Here is a 20671-nt window from a genome sequence, read left to right on the forward strand (position 1 = left end):
TTTTGTGCAGATTCTATAAGTTGGTAGGTCATTATGTTGTAAAAATTCTTCCTAAAGTCATACAACAAAGTCTTTCTTTTTTGTCAGAATATACCAAATAATCGAAAAACTGAAATTAGAGTCATGCTACATATGGTTCTTGTAAGGTCCCGTAGTGAGCAAAAACCCTATAAAATTCTTTGGATATTTTCTCCAACTAGTTTGAATAACTCATTATTCACTTCTCCCTTTATTTGGCTGCGACCGTCACACCTTAGGAGGTTGAAATACAAAACAGCAGACTCTACCATCTCCTAGTAGGCTGGAGCATGGGAACGAAAGCTGCAAAAATCCAAGAATACCTCGCAATTTTCCACTCAGCTGGTTCAGATGAACAAATCACTGACCATAATGAGCATGAGTTACACAAGTTCTGAACGATCCATCCCCATGGAAAGGCTTCCAGTTTGACTTGTCCAAATACCACAATGGGAAGGGGAAAAAAAACTACATACAGATAAATAAGTTAACTGATGGGGCCTAACACGGCAAAAACTGTTAGATTCTTGAACAAAAGATCCCATCTGATGTTTGGCATAAAGTTAGAGCAAATGATTTCTATCACCAACTTATGGAAGCTCTGGAAAAGCAAAATCTTCAAATGAACTAATTTCTACAAAATCTTAACATAACAAGGAGAGAAACTGTTTAGAAGATGCTAATATACACAGAAAGCAAAAGAATGGCAACCTGGAATGACAAAAGCATACCAAAAGCTTGCTATTATTTTGCATCATAGCATAGGGCCAGAGTAACAGTGCTCGATGAAGCCCTTGAATCTGTTGAACAAAAAATTCAGAATTATTCTTCACGGATAATATAGAATATATCATAATTGTAAACTACAAAAATAAATATTAACCTTCAAATTCATCACGCATCCAGTCCTGGGCACACATCAAAGCTTGCAAGGTATCTGATCTTAGCGAACTGCGATACTGTTCAAGAGCTTTATTCCCAGTGTTGAATACAAACTCTAATGAAGCTTTTGACATCGGCATTCCAAGAATATTCCGTGCCATCATGGACAGAATAGGATACCTTGGAGTGTGAACCTTCCACCAGTTTAATATGCTAAAATCGGCTTTTCTAGGGAAAAGCGGCTCTTCCAAGTATTTATCCAAATCTGATTTTATGTTGTTGCTCTGTGAGGTCTCATAGATGAATTTGTCGTACCCTGTCAGCCGATCATTATTAGCACCAGCACCACCAACTTGAGATGCTTCAGCTTGACCATTCGGAGCTAATGGTGAGTAAATAGCATGGCCATTATACAGAGCCTTCATACAATCTGAGACAATATTAATACAGTCTGGAGCACTATCACCATATATTTGAGGATAATAGTATTCAACCAATTTCATCTTGTATCGTGGGTCTAAGATGGCTGCAATTGCCAAAGCCAAGCTACATTTTTTCCAGTACTCATCAAATCTGCTTTTCAACTTTAGAGCCAAAGAATTAACAAAATCATCTGAGTTTTGACACCACTCAATCAACTGCAAATGAATATCACAGATCTCTGGAAAGTATGTATTTGCAGTAGGATACTTGCTTCCTGCAAAAACACTGGAAACTTCAACAAAGAGCTTTAGGAAGCTAGCAATGGCACTTATTCTATCCCACTCTGTGGCAGATGGACACATTCCATACCCAGAATCATGTTCTTGCAAAAGGGGAAATGCATCTTTGTACTCCAAAGCAGTGTCAATCATGATATATGTTGTGTTCCAATAAAATGAATTATCAAGATTCAAGCAATTCTGGCAATCAACCCCAACAATTTGAGCCATCTCAGTGAACTTTTCCTGGTTTGCCTGTGAACTTCGAACATACCGAATACTTTCCCGGACCTTGTGGATTATCGGGCTTGCTGTTTCTAAGGTATCTTGGACCATCAACTTGACAACATTAGCTGCACAGCGTGTATCAAATAATTGGCCGTCACAGTAAAGAAACCTGTGCTGGCAAAGCTGCTCTCTGATTCTACTTACAATTTTGTCATATGTCGAGTAGTTATCAAATGTCACAGAAAACAATTTCCTGTCAATATCCCAATTTCTTAGACTAGTCATGATAACTTCTGAAAGCATGTCTTCTGTTTGGGAAGGATCAGTTGTTAAAAAATTCAGAATCTTCTTTTTCAGTTGCCAAGAGTCATCTATGTAATGTGCTGTCAAACACAAGTATTCAGCATCGCCATTAGCAGTCCATGTATCAGCACTAAGGCTGATTTTACCAGGCAATTTGTCCAATTCTTCATATACTTTCTGTCTCTCCATAAGATAAATTTCCCTGCAGTCAGCCTCAACTCCATCAAATGTTGCAATGTCAAATAAAGGTTGAAGATTTCTGACAAATATACGGAAACCAATATGTTCAACCATAGACAAAGGATAGCCATGTAATATGATCATGCGAGCAAGATCAAGCCGGCTTCGCCTATTATCAAAGTTAATCCCATTGTTGAGTAACCCATCTCTTGGGTGTCCTTGTTCAAACTTAGTCCTCACAATGCTGACTGCTTCAGCCTTCCTCTGCTCTTGATCAAAACTAAAATTCGAGATGGCAAGGGTTCCCTCCTTTTTCTTTCCCCGTGTAAGCAACTGACTTATGTCATGGTTTGATCTCCTACGACATCTGATCAAATGATTTCTCAAATGTGAAGTCCCACTGGTGCTAGACCCGCTAAGTTTCCTTTTACAGTGCCTACAGATAGCCACAAAAGTATCACCTTTTTTTACTCTATCAAAATCATTCCACACAACAGATTTTAGTCTACTAGAATTGACTATAACTGCTTCCTCAGCTATCTCCATTGCTTCCGACTGTAGCAATACCTGAGAATTTTTTTAGGGAGCATGGGGAAAGTGCAAAGACACTTATTAGTTCTAAACTAGAATAAATGAAGAGACAATAAAGCTTCAATAACACAAAGGCTAATTGTAATCAAGCAGTTCTTTTAATTACCAGTTGAATATAGCTGTTCCAATCACAACAAGCACAAAGACGTCATATATATCTTGCCAGAAATTGACAAACCTTAGAAATGATAATAAATATTTCAACACTAATTGGAAGGTCTCAATGCACATAAAGGTTGTACAACTATTTCTATCAACTATTAGGAACTTCAGCCTCTAAAAAAGCTTATTAAAGAAATAATAAGTAATACTTGGGAGAAAAGGAAGTACAAAGTAATCATCAGGGACACAGCTATATTGCATGAAGGGCCTTCAATTGAATCCCCGTAGTTTAAAATTATACTGCACAAATAAGGTAAAGACTAATTTTTTTGGCATAAGGGAATCTTCTAGTGTAGCAGCAAAGGTGGCTCCAAAATTGCTTCAAGCTGCAGGGTCGAGAGCTAGGTGGACATTCTAACATTTTTTAATCTCCTTGTTAGACCTCTTGACTGTGCTACTACCAACCATATACTTCAATAGCATCAGCAACTTGTAAGATGGCTTCTAGCTTACACAAGATCCGAAGAGCTAAACTTTTTTTTAAAACTTGAAGGATCCTCTCTGGTGCAAGATACCCTTAAATTAGTAAAGTATCGTCAACTACAACATGCTCAAAAATGAACTTTTAACAGATAAAAATGGAAGCAAACTCGTGAAGAGTTCTGAAGAAAACATGACAAACAAAGTGATCAACATAGATCATTCACTGTCAACCAAAATAACAAGATACCTTGTTTTAATGAGCAAACAAAATAGCACAACTTTCTGCATTTCAAGTTTTCTTTTCTACCATTAAATGATAGAAAGAATGTAGGTATACACAGTTGCCTTATTCGTTGGGCGAGCACTATATATACATATACATATATATATATATATATATATATATATATATATATATATATATATATATATATAATATATATATAAATAGTAGACCTATGCCAGACTTTTCTACCAGTTAAATTAAGAAAAAACTATCAAATTCACCCACATATTTGGGCGAGGATCAGTATATATAATATACAAATAAACCTATAAAGGACATTTCTACCATTTAAATTACAAAAAAACACTATCACATCCACACACATTACATAAAAGCCAGATCTTTCTACCATTTACATGACAGAAAACGCTATCAAATCCGCACACTTCAGACTTTACATAAAAAATTTACAGCTTTATCAAATGTTTTTTGTTTTTTTATTTATTTATTGTTACAGCTTTTTCAAATGTCTTCTAATTATTGTTACAGCTTTATCAAATGTTTTTCTAAAGGTGAATTAAGCTAGAAACCTTTCAATTTCAAATTACCCATCTAAGGCAGCACAAGATAACTATAACTTCAATCCCAAACTAGTTGGGATCGACAATATGAATATCCATTCTGCTCCATATCCATACTTAAACCCACCTAAGATAATAAGAAGAAATTCACAACAAAACGAGGCACTAGTGAAATTCTAGCCAGCACAACACCAGAATTCCTCAATAATTTAAAAAAACACAAGGTGATTTCTTCCCATCCGCTCAAATCTTACTGCGCAAAATTACCCGGTACCTATGCTAGTGGGAGGTAGCAGGCACCGGTAGTCATAAAAAAAATTCCTCTTTAATTTACAAAGCACTACATTGTTTGGAAATAAAAGATGCAAATTTTATTGTTCAAAAAACAAAAGATGCAAACTTTACGCACAAATTAGAGATTAAAAGGCAAAATTTAAAGAGCAATAGCGTAAACGGCTCAACAAAATAGTGAATTTTGTCCAACCAAACCGGGTCTACATGACCCAGTACCCGACCCATAATCCGATTCATTAGGGTAGACGAAAAATAAAAAGTCGGGTCGGAGAAGCACATATTATTAAAACCCTATGAATATCGGATCCGAAACCTAAATTAACCCAAAATCCTTTCGGACTTCGGGTCTAAATATATCCAAAACAACAGTTTCAATTATAACACTGCCATACATGACATGAAGAGAGAGAAACAAGAGAGAAAGATAGAGAGAAACAGTGTGTGTGTGTGTGTGTGTGTGTGTGTGAGAGAGAGAGAGAGAGAGAGAGACTTACGAGAATTGAAGAACTTTGGCGTTGTTACAGAGGGAAGTTAGGGTTTGTTTGTAAGCGGTTAAGGTTTTTTGTGCGAAGGAAATCACATAGTGAAGGTGTAATTGTGTGTGATAAACGAAGAGATGAGAGTGAAGTGAGCGTCTCGTTAGCGAGAATGTGTTGTGAAGTTGGGTTGCCAAGAGAAGGCGCGAACCCGAAGAGACAAGTTGTTGGGCCTACGGTTTGGGCCTATCTTCGATCTCTTTGACAATATTTGTTGGAAAAATGACATTGTGGGTGTGTTTGGTAGAAAGGAAAATGTTTTCAAGAAAAATTAGTGGTTTTATCACTTATTTTCTCTTGTTTGGCTAGTGAGCGAAAAAAAAAATTCGAAAAATATTTTCTATTATTTGGTTAGAGAGTAGAAAATATTTTTTAAGAAAATAATTTTTTTATGCTACTCTCCTCACCCCCTTCCCCCAAGTCCCTATGTTTCATGTGCTCCCCCCAACATTTTCATGATTCTATTTTTATGACTCTATTTTCTTTAAGAATTTAATTATTGTTCTAACAATTCACACAAACCCAAAGGAACTAATGTGTTGCTTTACTTTTTTATGCAAAAATAATGTTGAAATTTGTGTTCTATCTTTTTTTTTTTGGTTCTACATCATGATAGGAAAGTACTTTTTTTTTGTTAAAATGAAAGAAAAAAAAATTTATATCGTGAAAAAAAATATTCATTTGTTGAAATGAAAAAAATACTCTATCTATAACATGAAAAGAAAATACTATTAATAATATTTCTATTTTGTAACGAACTACCCGGTTGTTTCGAGTATTACAATCCCATCTCCCCATTTACTGCTCAAATTGTGCTTTACGGTTGTTATTTGACTTGCCGGGGTAATTGCTTCGGGTCCGGTGAGGTTTTGGAATGATTTGAAACACTTATGCCTCATTTGTTTGCACTTAATGGAGGTCTAAATTTTAATCATTCAAACCTCAGACATTAAGTGCGTTTGTTTTTAAAGTCTGAATCTTAATTATTCAGATCTTAATCATTAAGTGCGTTTATTTTTTTTGCTTCACAACCACTTAATGGGTCTGAATAGGTCTGTACGATTAAGATCCATAACAGAGACTTAATTTCATTAAGATGCTATCATTCATATTCATTATTAATTGTCGTCACCGCCTACCATTATCAACTATCACCATGCCGCCACCACCATACTCAACCTCCATCACCACCATCATCCTCAATCATAGCCGCCACCATAATCGGCTACCACCACCCGCCATCCGCACCATTCCCACCACAATCATTCCCAATCACAAACATTCATCCACCTCAACTACCACAACTAACCACCCTATCACCATCAACAATCATAACCGGCACTACCCATCATTATAAACTGTCACTACCTACCACCACCTTCCTCAATCACAACTACCACCACCACCCGCCATTATTAACTATCACCACTCACCACCACCATCCTAAATCATAATCGCCACCACTGCTAATAATAACTAGCTACTATTTTGAACCACCACCATCAACCAAACCTACCACTAACCACCACATCTAGTCGGCATTCACAAGCACCATAGTTAGCCATCACCACGAGCAACTACTATATTTTTAAAAAAAATTATATATTTTATTGATAGAATATTAGACTAATGAGTATTTCATTTGAATTTTATGGTTATTAATTTTCAAATAAAGATAAATTTTATACATTAAGATATTAAAAATCAAACAGTCTTAATCATTTAGTATTCAAATCTTAATACAAATCTTAATATTCATATGTGTATTCAGATTTAGATGTCTTAATCTTAATACACATCTTGTTATTCAGATATGTATTCAGATTCATACGCCTTAATCTTAAAAAAACAAATGAGGCCTTAGTTCCAAAGTTTAGAACTTAAGTTGAAAATGATGACCGGATGTTGACTTATTTGTAACGACCCTGGAAAATTTTTGCTAAGAAAATTAAGGTTTCGTGGTGCCGAACTAGGCTTACATGTTTGAGAATGACCTTTTGGGTTGAATAATGAGCGGGGGAGTAAAGGAAAATTTTTGCCGAAAAAAGTCATTTCTGCGGCCCACTATGCGGTCGCAGAATCACTTTGCGGACCGCATAATGGCCGCAGAGTGAATCATAAGTGGGGCAAGTTTGAAGGAAGGTCTGAGGCGCATTATGCGACTGCAGACCAGTTCTGCGGTGCATTATGCGACCGAGGAATAGGTCTGCGGACCGCATAACGGTCACAGACTGAAACGGTGTTGCCCAGTTCCGGAGGGCCTTTTTGCGACCCATTTTGCGGTGGAGCTTCATTTTTTTGATTATATAAACCCGACCCCATTCTTATAAAATACTATTATGGGTCATTTTGAAGGGTTTCATCTGATATTTTAGAGAGAGGCGAGAGCATCTTAGAGAGAGAAAGTGAAGACCTAGTCATTTGTCTATCAATTCTTGTTCAAGGTTTGGAGATTTCACAAGGAACTTACTAGGGCTTCAAAGAGGTAAGATTTTCTAACCATAGTCTTCAATTTCGATTTTGGGTAAATATGAGTAATTGGGAGTATTATTTATACATACACGTACCAATAAGGTTTGTAGAAAGATTGTTGAGTTCAAATGGGTAGAGATTTGGTTGAAAATGATAGAAATCTTCAAAGACTTTAATTGAAGATTTGAGGGTTGAATTGATGTCGGAATTTGGTGAAATTTGTATGGTTGAACTCGTAGTTGGATGGGCGTTCATAGTTTGTAATTTTTGTCGGGTTCCGAGGCGTGGGTCCCACTGAGATTTTTGAGTGCAATTTCGTATTTTATTGAAAAATTAGTATTTTCGTATGGAATTAATTCCTATAATTTAAATTGATTGAATCGAATTAATTGTGACTAGATTCGAGGCGTTCGGAGGACGATTCGCGAGGCAAAGGCTTAATGGAATAAAGAATTGCTCGGATTGAGGTAAGTAACAGTTCTAAATTTGGTCCTGAGGGTATGAAACCCCGGATTATGTGTTATATGATCGATTTTGAGGTGACGCACATGCTAGGTGACGGGCGTGTGGGTGTGCACCGTAGGAATTGTGACTTGGTCAAATTCTATGGAACTGTGTAGTTGAATAATCTGTTGTTATCTGTACATTCTCCATGTAGTAGGGAAATTAAATCACAAATCATGTTTAGATTATGTGTTGGCACTATAGGGATCCACAGAGGTTGTGTACATATTGAATTATCTGCTAAATTATTGTTTTGTACTCACTCACAGTTTACTTATTTATTTTATCTCAGTCTCTATTGTTCATTATTGATGCATCATATCATTGTTATTTGGGCTGATTTTTCATGATTATTGAGAGCCCGAGAGACGTGAGAGATTTATAACTGAGTAAGGTCGAGGGCCTGATTGTGAGATATTATACTATAGCACGTGAGTTGTCCGTGCGGATCCAGATATTATACTATAGCACGTGAATTATCCGTGCAGCACGTGAGTTGTCCGTGAGGATCCAGATATTATACTATAGCACGTGAGTTGTCCGTGTGGATTATAGCATTTGGGCTGAAGGAGCCCCTCCGGAGTCTGTACACACCCCCCGTGAGCGTAGGTATCTACCGAGTGCGAGTATTGAGTGCTGAGTGAATGAAATGGCTTAGTAACTGTGGTCCTGAGAGGATGCATTTGATTTCATTCTTATTGCACTACAATTGTCATATATCACTGTGTTGGAAATTTCTGAAAGATATTATCTTCTTTTTCAGTCGAACTTGATATGAAATTACTGTTGAGTTTTAAATGTTGAACATGAAAGTATGCCTATCTTCTTATGTTGGAAATTACTGTAATTGGACTTAGTTGTGAAGCTCGTCACTACTTTTATTTCTTTATTTAGTATTGTTACTTGCTAAGTTAGTTGTACTCATACTACACTCTGCACCTCGTGTGCAGATCCAGGTACTTTTGGACACGGTGGTTGCTAGTTCTCGGAGTTTTATTTGTTGAAAATTATCGAGGTAGCTGCTTAGCGTCCGCAAACCTTGACTCTTTTTCCTTTCTGTTTTTGTATTGTTTTACATTTTCAGACAGTGTTTTTAGCAGTCAGACTTTGTTATCATTTAGATACTCATGTACTCAGTGACACCGAGTTTTGAGAATATATCTTATGTCAGTAATTTGTGAGATTTTTCTATGGAAATTCAAATATTATGATTTCAAACTTAAGAGAAAATGTGATTTATTGAGGTTGTCGGCTTGCCTAGTATTGAGATAGGCGCCATCACGACATGTGTTATTTTGGGTCATGACAAGTTGGTATCAGAGCCTAGGTTATATAGGTCTCACGAGTCATGAGCAGGTTTAGTAGAGTCTTGCGGATCGGTACGGAGACATCTGTACTTATTGGGGATGGGGAATGAGAGGAAGGTTGGCAAAGAGTTTTGAAAAATATTTTTCCTTCTCTTGATAGAGAAAATATTTTTCTCAAATTGGAGGAAAATTAGTTTATAATAGGGCTATTCAAAACTGTTAACCGGACCGTTAACCGAACCGATGATTTATTGGCTTGTTGGTATTGGGTTCTCGGGGTAATGGTTGGTGAACGGATTGGGATTTTATAATTCGCGGCTTAACGGTTTGGGGCGGATTACTCAATTTTCTTATCGGATAAACCGTTAACCCGTTAAGAATTTTTATATTTACACTTTTATATGGGATCAACAAAAGTTACATGAGTATTATCAAAAAATAAATCTGAAAATGCCTTCAAGTTTTCAGTCAAGTTTTGTAAGTGCAGGGGATTCCGATTGTATATAAGTTTTAGTCAATTTGACCAGTTTACAGTCTTTCCCCTTTTTTGATATGAAATATGATAGATATGCAACCAAAAGAAATACTTATAATAAGTGCAGTTCAAATTATAAAGTGTTAACACATTCGATCATGTAGAAATAGATGTTAACAAGCCTAGTAAACTAAAAGGGGGTGGGACTTATAGTCAAGTCACTTTATCAGGTTTGGCCGTTTGGTATTCACAAGACTAGGAGGGTGTTTGGATTGACTTTTAAGCTGGTCAAATCAACTTTTAAGCTCTTTCTAACCTTTTTTAGTGTTTGACAAAGTTAAAAAGTGTTTAAAATAAGTTTAAAACTGCTCAAAACAAGCCAAAAGCAGTAAGCTGGGCAACCTCAATTTTGGCTTAAAAGTTATTTCTGTTAAAAAACTACTTTTTCTAAGCCAATCCAAACAGGCTCTAGAATTGTTCAAAAATTTTCTATTTGATTTAGCCGATAAACCGCTTGATAACCGCTCCTTAAGCTAAATTACATCCACCCTCTCATGGTTAAAAAGTGGTTAACTATCTCCATTAATCCAATACCAATCCGCCCGTTATCTTATTAGATGTCTAACGAATTATTATATTTATAACCCGATAACCGATAAACCGAACCGTTAAGCTTAATTATCCGCCCGATTCGCCCAATAAGCACCCCTAATTCATGAGAAAAATATTTTTCAAAACATTTAAACCAACATAACATGGAAAAATTGAAAAATATTTTCCGAAAAATATTTTCCTTCATACCAAATACACCTTTAATCTAATATAATAACCGAAAATATATATATATATATATATATATATATATATATATATATATATATATATATATATATATATATATATATATATATATATATATATATATATTTTGTATGTTATATACAAAAATTATACAGATTTTATGTACTTTTTCGGCTACCGAATATAAACATAACTAGGTTTACGACGAAACCTAGAAATCGATCATTGATCCAATTTGAGTACCTCTGCAGGATAGAGTTCAACAGAAAACTGAAGAGTAACGACAGCAAGTGATTGTGTTCAGTAGTTCCTCATATAAAATTATTGACTCTAGAGATATAGTAATATGGAGAAGACAAAATTGTTTCAAGCACTGACAGAACCGGAAGCGCCCCTTCTTTCAAAGAGAGGAGGACGGGTTATTCACATTTCATTTGATGGTCAGAGGCGAATTGAAAGTTAAGCAGTGGGAATTCTAAAGATTCCCCGGGGGAAAAATAGAGATGTCTCCTACGTTACCCATAATATGTGGAAGTATCGACGTAATTTCATAGAGTCATTCGGTCTGAATGCTACATGAAGAACATAAGCCAGATGACGGAACGGGAAGACCCAGGATGTAGAAGATCATAACATGAGTGATTCGGTAGATTTGGATTCATATATATATATATATATCCACCCATGTGGTACTTTATTCTATGATATATATAAGATCCATCTGTATAGATCCTATTTTTTTCGTCCCCCCCCCCCCCCAATTTTGTTTTAAATTCCCAAATTATCATGAGAAAAAATCCCCAATTCTCTGTTTTTTCCTTCTTCTGAAGGTCTAATTTATCGTCTTCTTTTCTTCTTCTTCTTCTATTTTTTTTTTTTAAATGTTAAATTAATCAGTTCTCATTATCTATTTTTCCCTGCTGGCCCAATTTATTTAATTTCAACCTAATAGAAAATAGATTTAACATATATATTGTCAATATTTTTTTTTTTTTAATAATCAGTATATTTTAACTACAGTTAGATAATAGAAGATGAATGTATTATTGTATTTTAGTTCTGGGAAAAAGGTCAAATTTGCTCTTAACCCTTTCCATTAAAAAATGAAATATTTTTGTTCTTATTGACTAACGACAGAAGCTTAGTTTTTAATGACAATTTAGCAATTGATGATGCCACATATCTAGTAGGTGGGCCTTTTTTTTACGAGAATAAAGGGTTAAATTTGCCCTTGAGCTAGACCATTTCACGTAGTTCAAGAGCAAATAAGTAGGGGTAAATTTGAGGCAAATTAGAGCTACGTAATTAATAAAGGTTGTAGTAGAGTGGTAAGTACTCCTTCATTCTTAATCAAATGTCTTAGGTTCGACTCCTGGATAAGGAGTCGACTATGTTAAGAAGCGCTTTACCCCAATATAGGACTTTTCATAGTGAATCTGAATTTAATCGGACTTTAATGCGAATATTAGGCATCGATTAGAAACCAAAATAAAAGTGGATTATAGTTGACGTATAGGTAGAGGCAAAGGGTGTGTGTAATTATAGGAACGAAGAATATAATGAACCACTTTGTATGATCAGCTTTCTCATGTGTTAATTTCCACTTTAATTTCTTGACCATATTCTCATTCCTTCACGAAGGAGAAAAGAAGACTTTCTCTCCTTTGAAAAGATATCCTTTACTTGCTTGTCTCATCTACCAAATACCTAGTAATAATTAGTACGTATAAAATCATGCAACTATTTTTTACATTCCCTCATTTCTCTCCACAACTTTCCTTTCTCATTGGATAAAAAGAAATTAAAGAGATCAAATTTTCACGAGGCAAGAGAGCAAAGTAAGAAAAGCAGTTCTTCAATGGGCTCTCTTGGAACTATTGCTAAGAGTTTGAATGGGCTAATCGGGTATTTTAAATTTAGTTTTAGTTTTATATCTTTTTTACCAATTTAATTCATTTATATTAAATTTTTTACATCTATTATATAAACACCGTCTATATATATATATATATATATATATATATATAACAGTCCATGCCTAGGATGACTTTTGTTGTATTGTGAAAACCATATATGTTCAACATGCATGCTAATTTTCTGCAAAGTATGGTTGAAGATTATTGTATATTTTCTTCATTTTTATTGGTTATTTTTTGTTATTTTTTTGTATTATTTGGAAAATTAAGACCTAACTTTTTATTTTTCCCTCTCCTTTTTCTTAACAGCCCTGGAGTGGAGCTTCTTTATCCTTTGTAAGTTGCCATCTAATTTAGTTGCTAGTGAAAATACACAATATATAGAATACACAACATTATGTGTCACTAATTCATTTCCCCCCCAATGAATAGGTATTCTTCTATGCGAGCAATTGAGAGCCCTTCACCACTAGATGATCAACAATGGCTAACCTATTGGGTTCTCTACTCATTCATAACTCTATTTGAGTTATCTTGCTGGCAAATCCTCCAATGGTAACAACATATTATGTACAAACGTCTAGAGATATAATTTTGTGAATTTTAACTTATATACATGGATAAAATTAGGGGCAGCCTGATACACAAAATATCATGTGTTTACGCAGGGTTCGAAAAAGGATCGCACCCCAAGAGGGTGTGATATAAACAGTCTACCCTCATGCAAGCATCATTGATTGATTCTACGACTTGAAACTCGTGCGACCTAGGTCATATGTTTGCAAGTTTATTGTTCCTCCAAGGCTCCCCTTCATGTTATGTTATGTTACTAGCTTGCCTTATTTTTCAGATTACTAGTCACCTCTTTCAATGAACGATTACATATAGTCATCTTTAATTAGATGACCTATAAATATTCTATTACATTGTCAGTGTATAGTTTTGTATATTCTGAATTCAGTGGTGGAGCTAGAGCTTTGACTATGGGTTCGGTTGAATCCAGTAGCATTGATCCAAACCTTGTATTTGTTTTAAAATGTTCATTTAAAACTCAGGAACTTAAAAAAGTTAGAATCACGAACTCACTAACGTTAAATTTTGGCTTCGCCTCTACTTGAATTTGTTCATATTACATTAGTAATGTCATTGACAGGCTTCCATTTTGGCCATACATCAAGCTTGTATGTTGTATGTGGTTGGTGCTACCAATTTTCAATGGAGCAGCTTATATACATGAGAATTTTGTAAGGAGGCATGTTAAAGTTGGAAGTCGTATTAGCTCAACTTATCCTGAAAACCAAAGAAAGGCTCTTCAAATGATGAGCTTAGATGCAAGAAAATCAGTTGAGAGATACATAGAAAAATATGGACCAGATGCCTTTGATAAGGTCGTCAAAGCGGTACGAACAATAATTCCCGAACCAGTTTAATTTCTATACATTGACAGTATATTACTAAACTATTAGTTGGGACAACGATCTATATATATATATATATATATATATATATATATTGGTCTAATGGGCCCGTTGGAAAAATTGTCACTTTCTTTTTAAATCAGTGTTTGGCTATGAAATTTTCAATTTTCGCTTGAAGATGAATTTTAGAATTTTTCGAAATTTTGAAAACTCCAAAAAACTATTTTTCAAAATTTTCGCTCAGATCAATCGTAAAAATTCAAAAACAACCCAAAATTATATTTATATCCAAACACAACTCTAATTTTTAAATATCATTTTCACTTGAAAAAAAAATTCACTTTTTTCGTAGTTTTACAATTCTTATGTCCAAACCAAACCCACTAAGTCATTCTTATTGTGAATTTGATATGTTTTCAGGCGGAAAGAGAAGCAAAGAAACACTGAGGAAACGAGTGATTTCAGAAATTTCTCTTACCTTACCAACAACAACAGAGTTTTTCTTTATTTACTAAATTGTTTATGTTTCAATTGGATATGTTGTATATCAATTTGTATTTTGAATTTCAAAACCCTTCCACATAAGTGAAATTACAAATATATGTGAGTCTTTTCTTATATATTAATTTGGACAGTCATTGAGATTATTCGTGTTGTATTCAGGGAAATAAGTAAAAACTAACAAGGATTAATACAAAGTAACTTTAAATAAAAAAAGAAAACAAGAGAAAGTAAAAGTATTTTGGAAAGCTGAGAAATTAGATTCTTGCCAAACCACCATCTTCCTTGTGTTTGAAAACTTTTTGACAATGAGCGTTTTAGAAAACATTCTTTTTTTTTTCTTTTTTTTTCCCTTCATTTTTCTGTATTTAGGGACACTCACCAAAGGCAGATCCATAATCTAAATTATATGATTTCAACCTTTAAGATTTTTTGTATTGAACTCCTTATATTTTTACAGTTATGAGTTCATATTTACTATTTTTTGTAATTCAAACTTACGTTTTTAATTGAACGAGTCACTAGAATACTACATGTGTCCCTGCTCCTCACCCCAAAATAAAACTACTAGAAAACATAGAAAATAGTTTACGTTGGAGTCCTATTATGTTGGCCGGACAATAACGGATCGAATTTGCAAACAGCTATGTCAAGAAAGTTCAATCAAAATGAAGCAACCAACATTACCTTGATTTGTTGCTCTTCTGATATCCTTTACCAGTTAAAAGTCTAGCTCAATTCCTCCGAAATGAAATGAATTTTTTTATTTTTCGTTATCAATATACTTTAAGGTTGGCCATCAATTTTATTAGATTAGAAATTATTGTTTAACATAGAAATTTACATGTAATTAATTATAAGTGATCTAAATATGTAAATATTTCTATAACATTACGAATAGTTTGGTTTGGGAACAAGTTATCTAAAAATTATAATAACGTAATTTAATACAAGGATAAAGCAGTGAGAGACTTATTTAGTGGATATTGATAGATATTTGATTCATTGGACTATGAAAAAGATATACAAGGTTTAATATAAGCATGTATTTGATGTATACTAAATAAGTTGGGATAAATTTTTATTTTCAATTTTACCTTAGATTTTGTTTTATATCGGGATTAGTAAACCGGGGATTATTATCCGAACCTCAATGTGGAATAGAATAATACTATAATTGTGATATAAATTAACCCCGGCATTACTAATCCTGAATTCAAAAATTCAACAAAATACGAAATAAAATAATCTCCCATCTAATCCCAAAATTATTATCTATTATCTCACCAACCAAACAACTCGTTAGTATATAGAATTTGAACTCCAATGAAAAACATCTGCATTGCTATTTTCCATCATCTCCTCTTTCTTTCTGTCTCCCCCCATGGCTTCAAATGTCCTATGACCCTACCTTAGGTTTCAATTTCTCACTCAATATGATCATGTCCCCACTTCTCACCTGTCATTTCAGTCAGCTCAGTTCAAACTCACCCCCCCCCCCAAGAAAACCAAACTTCAATACCCTTAAAAAAAAAAAAAAAAAAGTACGGTACACGTGGTATCCTGCGTTCACAGCTTTACTCAAAGTCCGGATAAGGGCCATATTTCAAAGGGTATGATGTAGACAGCATACCCTAATATAAGTATTAATGTTTATTTCTATGACTCGAACATGGACTTATATATCACACAAAGTAACTTTGTTGTTACTCCAAAACTTTCGCGTCAATACCCTGCTAACAGTTCTTGCAAAATTTGATTCTATACTTAAAACCAAATAGAGCTACAACAATTGATCAGAAGTTCAGAACTTCACAGACTTTAACACAATGTATCCATTTTCACTCTCTTTATTTCCTCTGCTTCTACTCCTCATGTTCATCTTCTCATTTCTTTCTATCCCTTTTGTCTCAACCAATCAACATGCAAATAACAAGAATCTCCCACAGCCAATTACTAACATGGAATCCCAAGAACTTGAAATCCTTTTCAAGATTATGGAATCCATGTCCTCTGATCAAAATTGGAGAATTTCCTATCCAAATCCATGTAAACAAAGTTCATCTTGGCTTGGAATAGAGTGCAAAAAAAGTAATATTGATAACATGTTTCATGTTACTAGGCTTGATTTTGGTACACATCCAAATCCAACATGCAAAAATACAGCAACTTTCCCTTCACAAATTTTTCAACTCCCAAATCTTGAATCTGTTTTCTTTATACAATGTTTCGCATATAGCAAAACAAGAATCTCTTTTCCAGAAAAAAGAATTCTTGGCCTTTCACTCCAGCAGCTTAGTCTAAGATCAAATCCTTCACTTATTGGCTCAATCCCACCTCAAATATCACTACTAAAGTCACTTCAAATTCTCACTTTGTCACAAAACAATCTTGTTGGTCAAATTCCTTTAGAAATTTTTAGCTTGAGTTCACTTGTACATCTTGATTTAAGCTACAACAAGCTTACAAGCAAAATCCCTTACCAAATTGGTAATCTTAAAAATCTTGTTGGCTTAGATTTGAGCTACAACAATTTCATTGGTCCAATTCCGAATACAATTGGCCAACTTGGTACACTTCAAAAGCTTGACTTAAGCTCCAATTCATTCACTGGAAAAATTCCAGAGAGCATAGAAAATCTACATTCTTTGATTTTCTTGGCTTTGAGTAACAACAAATTAAGTGGGAAGTTTCCTAAAGGTTTACCTAAGTTGCAAAGTTTGCAATATTTTCTTATGGATGACAATCCAATGTTTATACAACTGCCAATAGAGTTTGCTCAGCTGAAAAAACTTCAAGAATTGAGACTTGCTTCTTCTGGTTATTCAGGGAAAATACCATCAAGTTATTCACAGCTCTTGAATTTACGCACATTGTCATTACAAAATAATCGATTAACGGGTGAAATCCCAGTTGAATTTTCTAGTTTTTCACATATGTATCACTTGAATTTGAGCAGAAATTTTTTGGATGGTGTTGTTCCATTCAATTCAAGTTTCTTGAAAAGGCTTGGTAGGAATTTGGACTTAAGTGGAAATCCAGGGCTTTGTTTTAATCCACCTGAGGCAAATGGAGTTTATCTTGGAGTTAATATATGTGGGAGAAACAATACTAGTTCTATAACTATGCCATTGAAGAAATCTGAAGCTTCATATGGAGTAATGAAGTCATTTTTTCTTATGTTTGTTTTGTGTACTATGGCTTTGTATCATTTAGTGTTCTTTGTTTAGGAATTAGGTTTGGTTGTATTATTGATTCTTTCTAGTAAATTATATCTCCCAACATGTACTTCTGAGTCTATTAAGTAGCATAATTATTTCTTATTACTATTTACTTTGCAATTATTAATATTAGCGTTTAAATTTTATATACTGACTGCATTAAAAAACTCATATAACAGATTACTTCAAATTCAAATTCACTGATAATGTAAAAAGAATATTTACATTGTCAATGACTCTAGGTTCGAGTTGCATTTCACCCCTAACCATAACTTATCCGTTGATTCTTCAACATCGGTCAGTTTGAATCTCCACTTAGTTTCACCCAAGTTTCATCCCGGTCATGGATAGATCACCTAGGTTCGGGTCCATAAGCAGTGACAACTGCCCTATGAAGACTCGCTTTTGCTACGGCTCCGGTGGGTTCCCTTGACCAAGCCACTGCCTATGAGTCGCCGGTTCATTCTTCAACATGCAAAAACGCCTTCACAATAAATTTTCAAATGTGACATTATCAACTATAATTCCTGTTTAATAAAGATATTTACTTTTTTTTGGTCGAGTAAGTAAAGTTTAATAATAAAGATATTTTCAAAATAAGTAAAGTTTAATAATGGTTTTAGTATAATAATTTTAGTATACAAAGAAAATACATAAATTAATTAATACTCATAGCAACAATTCTTTCGTCTAATATATATGTCAGAGAATTGACTATTTCAGTGTAACTTTTTCTCTTCAAATTGAAATGCTAAAGCATCCATGGTGAATGTGCGTTCAACATATTTCTTGAATTTTGTATGCAATTTTTTTTTTATTGCAAAAATTTTAACAATAGCCTCAATATAATAGAAAAATATCTTAAATTTTACAAGCAAGAAAGACGAAATTCAAGTATTGGTTTGGATGAAAAATATTATACTTCACCTTTGAAAGGATAGAGAGAGAAAAAATCTTTATCTTAAAAAAAAAACTCTCACCAAAAAAATATTGCTTAAGGGGGTTTCCTTTCTCATTCAAAATGTGAGGTGTTATTATTTTTCAACCAGGTTAAAAGGGGTAAAGTGAATTTTACTCTACTTGAAATGCACATTCTCCTATCACCATTCTTTTTACCCAAAAAGAAGTAAATTTAAAATAAATATAAATAAAAAAACTAAGAGGCCAGTAAAGAAAAGGAAAAAGGCCAAAAATGTCCCTTCAATAATGGGAAATAGAATAAATTTGCCATTACTTCAAATTTGGTCCTAAACATACCCTCATCAATAGTAGATTAATTCATATATATGCCCCTCAACTACGAAAAATAGAACAAATTTGTACTCCATTTGAATTTGGTCCCAAATATGCCCTTATTATGAGTGGACTAGGTCATATTTGCCCTTCAAAATTAACTGATCAATCCTTTTATCTTAGGGTAAATTTTAACTTCTATTCTAAAACAACTAGAGGAAGAACAATAAGAAGTAAAAAAAAAAAAAGACAGTAGAATTTTTTCAGAAATACACATTAAAAGCAAATATTCACAAAATATTTTATTTTTCTCAAAGGACAACTAATGAGTCTTCTCTCTTTAAGTTTCTCTCTTTGCGAAGGCCAATACTCTCTTGTCTATGCAATTATAATTATATGCATAAATTTATCTCAAAAGGAATAAATCTAATGTTTATGAATTTTATTCTTTTAGGCATTATAACAATTGCAATTTCTTCAACAAGATTATAACTTTTTGTTAAGTGTATAAAATAACTCCATGTGATTCCTTCATTTACTTTTAATTATTTTTTATTGATTTAAGCATTTCAATTTTATTTGTATTCTTGAAGATTATTTATTTTTCCATAAAAAATAACTAATTTTCTAGAATTAGTGTACTATTTAATAGTTATTAAATTTCAGGAGGGTAAAAAATTTAAATAGTGAAACACATAAATATGATAAGCAATTAGATGTTTTCGGCTCTTATAACCATTTTGGATATCTGTAATCTTTCTAGTTCAAATTTTTTACAAGGAATTTTTGGGGTTAAGATTCTTGTCTTGTACAGTGGCACTTCATCTCAATAATAAAATATATTTTAAATGGGTAAAAATAAAAAGTTAAAAGTCATTTAATTTTGAGATACGAATATGAGCATGTCCACTCATGAAAAGGTATATTTGGGATCAAATTTAAACAGATAATAAATTTATTTTATGCGCGCGCATACACACATATATATGTATGTATATATCGGGAAAAAAGAAGACAAATGAATATATTCTAACCCAATTCCAATTAATATTGTAAATCTGCCACTGGTGGGGTGGGGTGGAGGGCAGGGGCAGAGCTAAGTTGGCGGGAGAGGATTCAACTGAACCCTCTTCACCCAAAAATTACTCCTTCCGTTTTAATTTATGTGAACCCATTTGACTGGGCACAGAGTTTAAGAAAAGAGAGAAGACTTTTGAACTTGTGGTGTAAAATGAGGCACATATATTTTGTATGGCTATAAATCATTGCATAAAAGTAAATTGTTTCCAAATAGGGAAAGGGGTCATTCTTTTTGTCACGGACTAAAAAGGAAATAGGTTCACATAAATTGAAACGGAGGGAGTATATTGTTTGTCCAGTGGCGAAGCCAGGAAATTCTATAAGGGTGTTCAAATTTTGAACACCCTTTGCCAGTGGGCTATGCAAGAGTGTTCAAAGTCTATTTTAATTAGTAACAAATAATATTTTACCTTATACGTAGTATAATTTTTCGTTGAAGAGTGGTCAACTACATAGCTTCGCCCCTGTGTGTATCAAACAACAACAACAACAACAACAATAACATCATACCTAGTATATTTCACAAGTGGGGTCTGGAAAGGATAATATGTACGCAGTCCTTACCCCTACCATACAGTGTATATAAGGTCAATTGTTTTCCATGTATATATATATATA

At 33.8% G+C, this 20671-nt stretch overlaps 3 protein-coding genes across 8 annotated transcripts; 2 read left to right on the forward strand and 1 right to left on the reverse strand.

The window, feature by feature from the left end:
- On the reverse strand, positions 1 to 5295 carry LOC107824545 (zinc finger BED domain-containing protein DAYSLEEPER). Of its 6 annotated transcripts, XM_075227108.1 has the most exons (5): positions 5084 to 5259; positions 3234 to 3566; positions 902 to 2879; positions 730 to 818; positions 1 to 486 (listed from the first exon to the last, which is right to left on the reverse strand). In XM_075227108.1, the coding sequence occupies exons 2-4, from the start codon at positions 3264 to 3266 to the stop codon at positions 763 to 765; spliced, it is 2067 nt and encodes a 688-aa protein (XP_075083209.1). In that variant the 5' UTR covers positions 3267 to 3566; positions 5084 to 5259; the 3' UTR covers positions 1 to 486; positions 730 to 762. The 6 variants fall into 6 exon arrangements, with proteins under 6 accessions (XP_075083209.1, XP_075083207.1, XP_075083208.1 ...); XM_075227106.1 differs by having other exon boundaries at positions 1 to 818; positions 5084 to 5258; XM_075227107.1 differs by having other exon boundaries at positions 1 to 818; positions 3234 to 3581; positions 5084 to 5258.
- Positions 5296 to 12450: 7155 nt separating this feature from the next.
- Positions 12451 to 14626, forward strand: LOC107824667 (HVA22-like protein f). The gene is made up of 5 exons (XM_016651466.2): positions 12451 to 12589; positions 12910 to 12936; positions 13033 to 13155; positions 13754 to 14000; positions 14439 to 14626. The coding sequence occupies exons 1-5, from the start codon at positions 12543 to 12545 to the stop codon at positions 14463 to 14465; spliced, it is 471 nt and encodes a 156-aa protein (XP_016506952.1). The 5' UTR covers positions 12451 to 12542; the 3' UTR covers positions 14466 to 14626.
- Positions 14627 to 16164: 1538 nt separating this feature from the next.
- On the forward strand, positions 16165 to 17807 carry LOC107824665 (uncharacterized). The gene has a single exon (XM_016651465.2). The coding sequence runs from the start codon at positions 16349 to 16351 to the stop codon at positions 17747 to 17749; it is 1401 nt and encodes a 466-aa protein (XP_016506951.2). The 5' UTR covers positions 16165 to 16348; the 3' UTR covers positions 17750 to 17807.
- Positions 17808 to 20671: the final 2864 nt, after the last annotated feature.

This window comes from Nicotiana tabacum, chromosome 12 (genome assembly GCF_000715075.1).
Source record: "Nicotiana tabacum cultivar K326 chromosome 12, ASM71507v2, whole genome shotgun sequence".
NCBI classification, from domain to species: Eukaryota; Viridiplantae; Streptophyta; class Magnoliopsida; order Solanales; family Solanaceae; genus Nicotiana; species Nicotiana tabacum.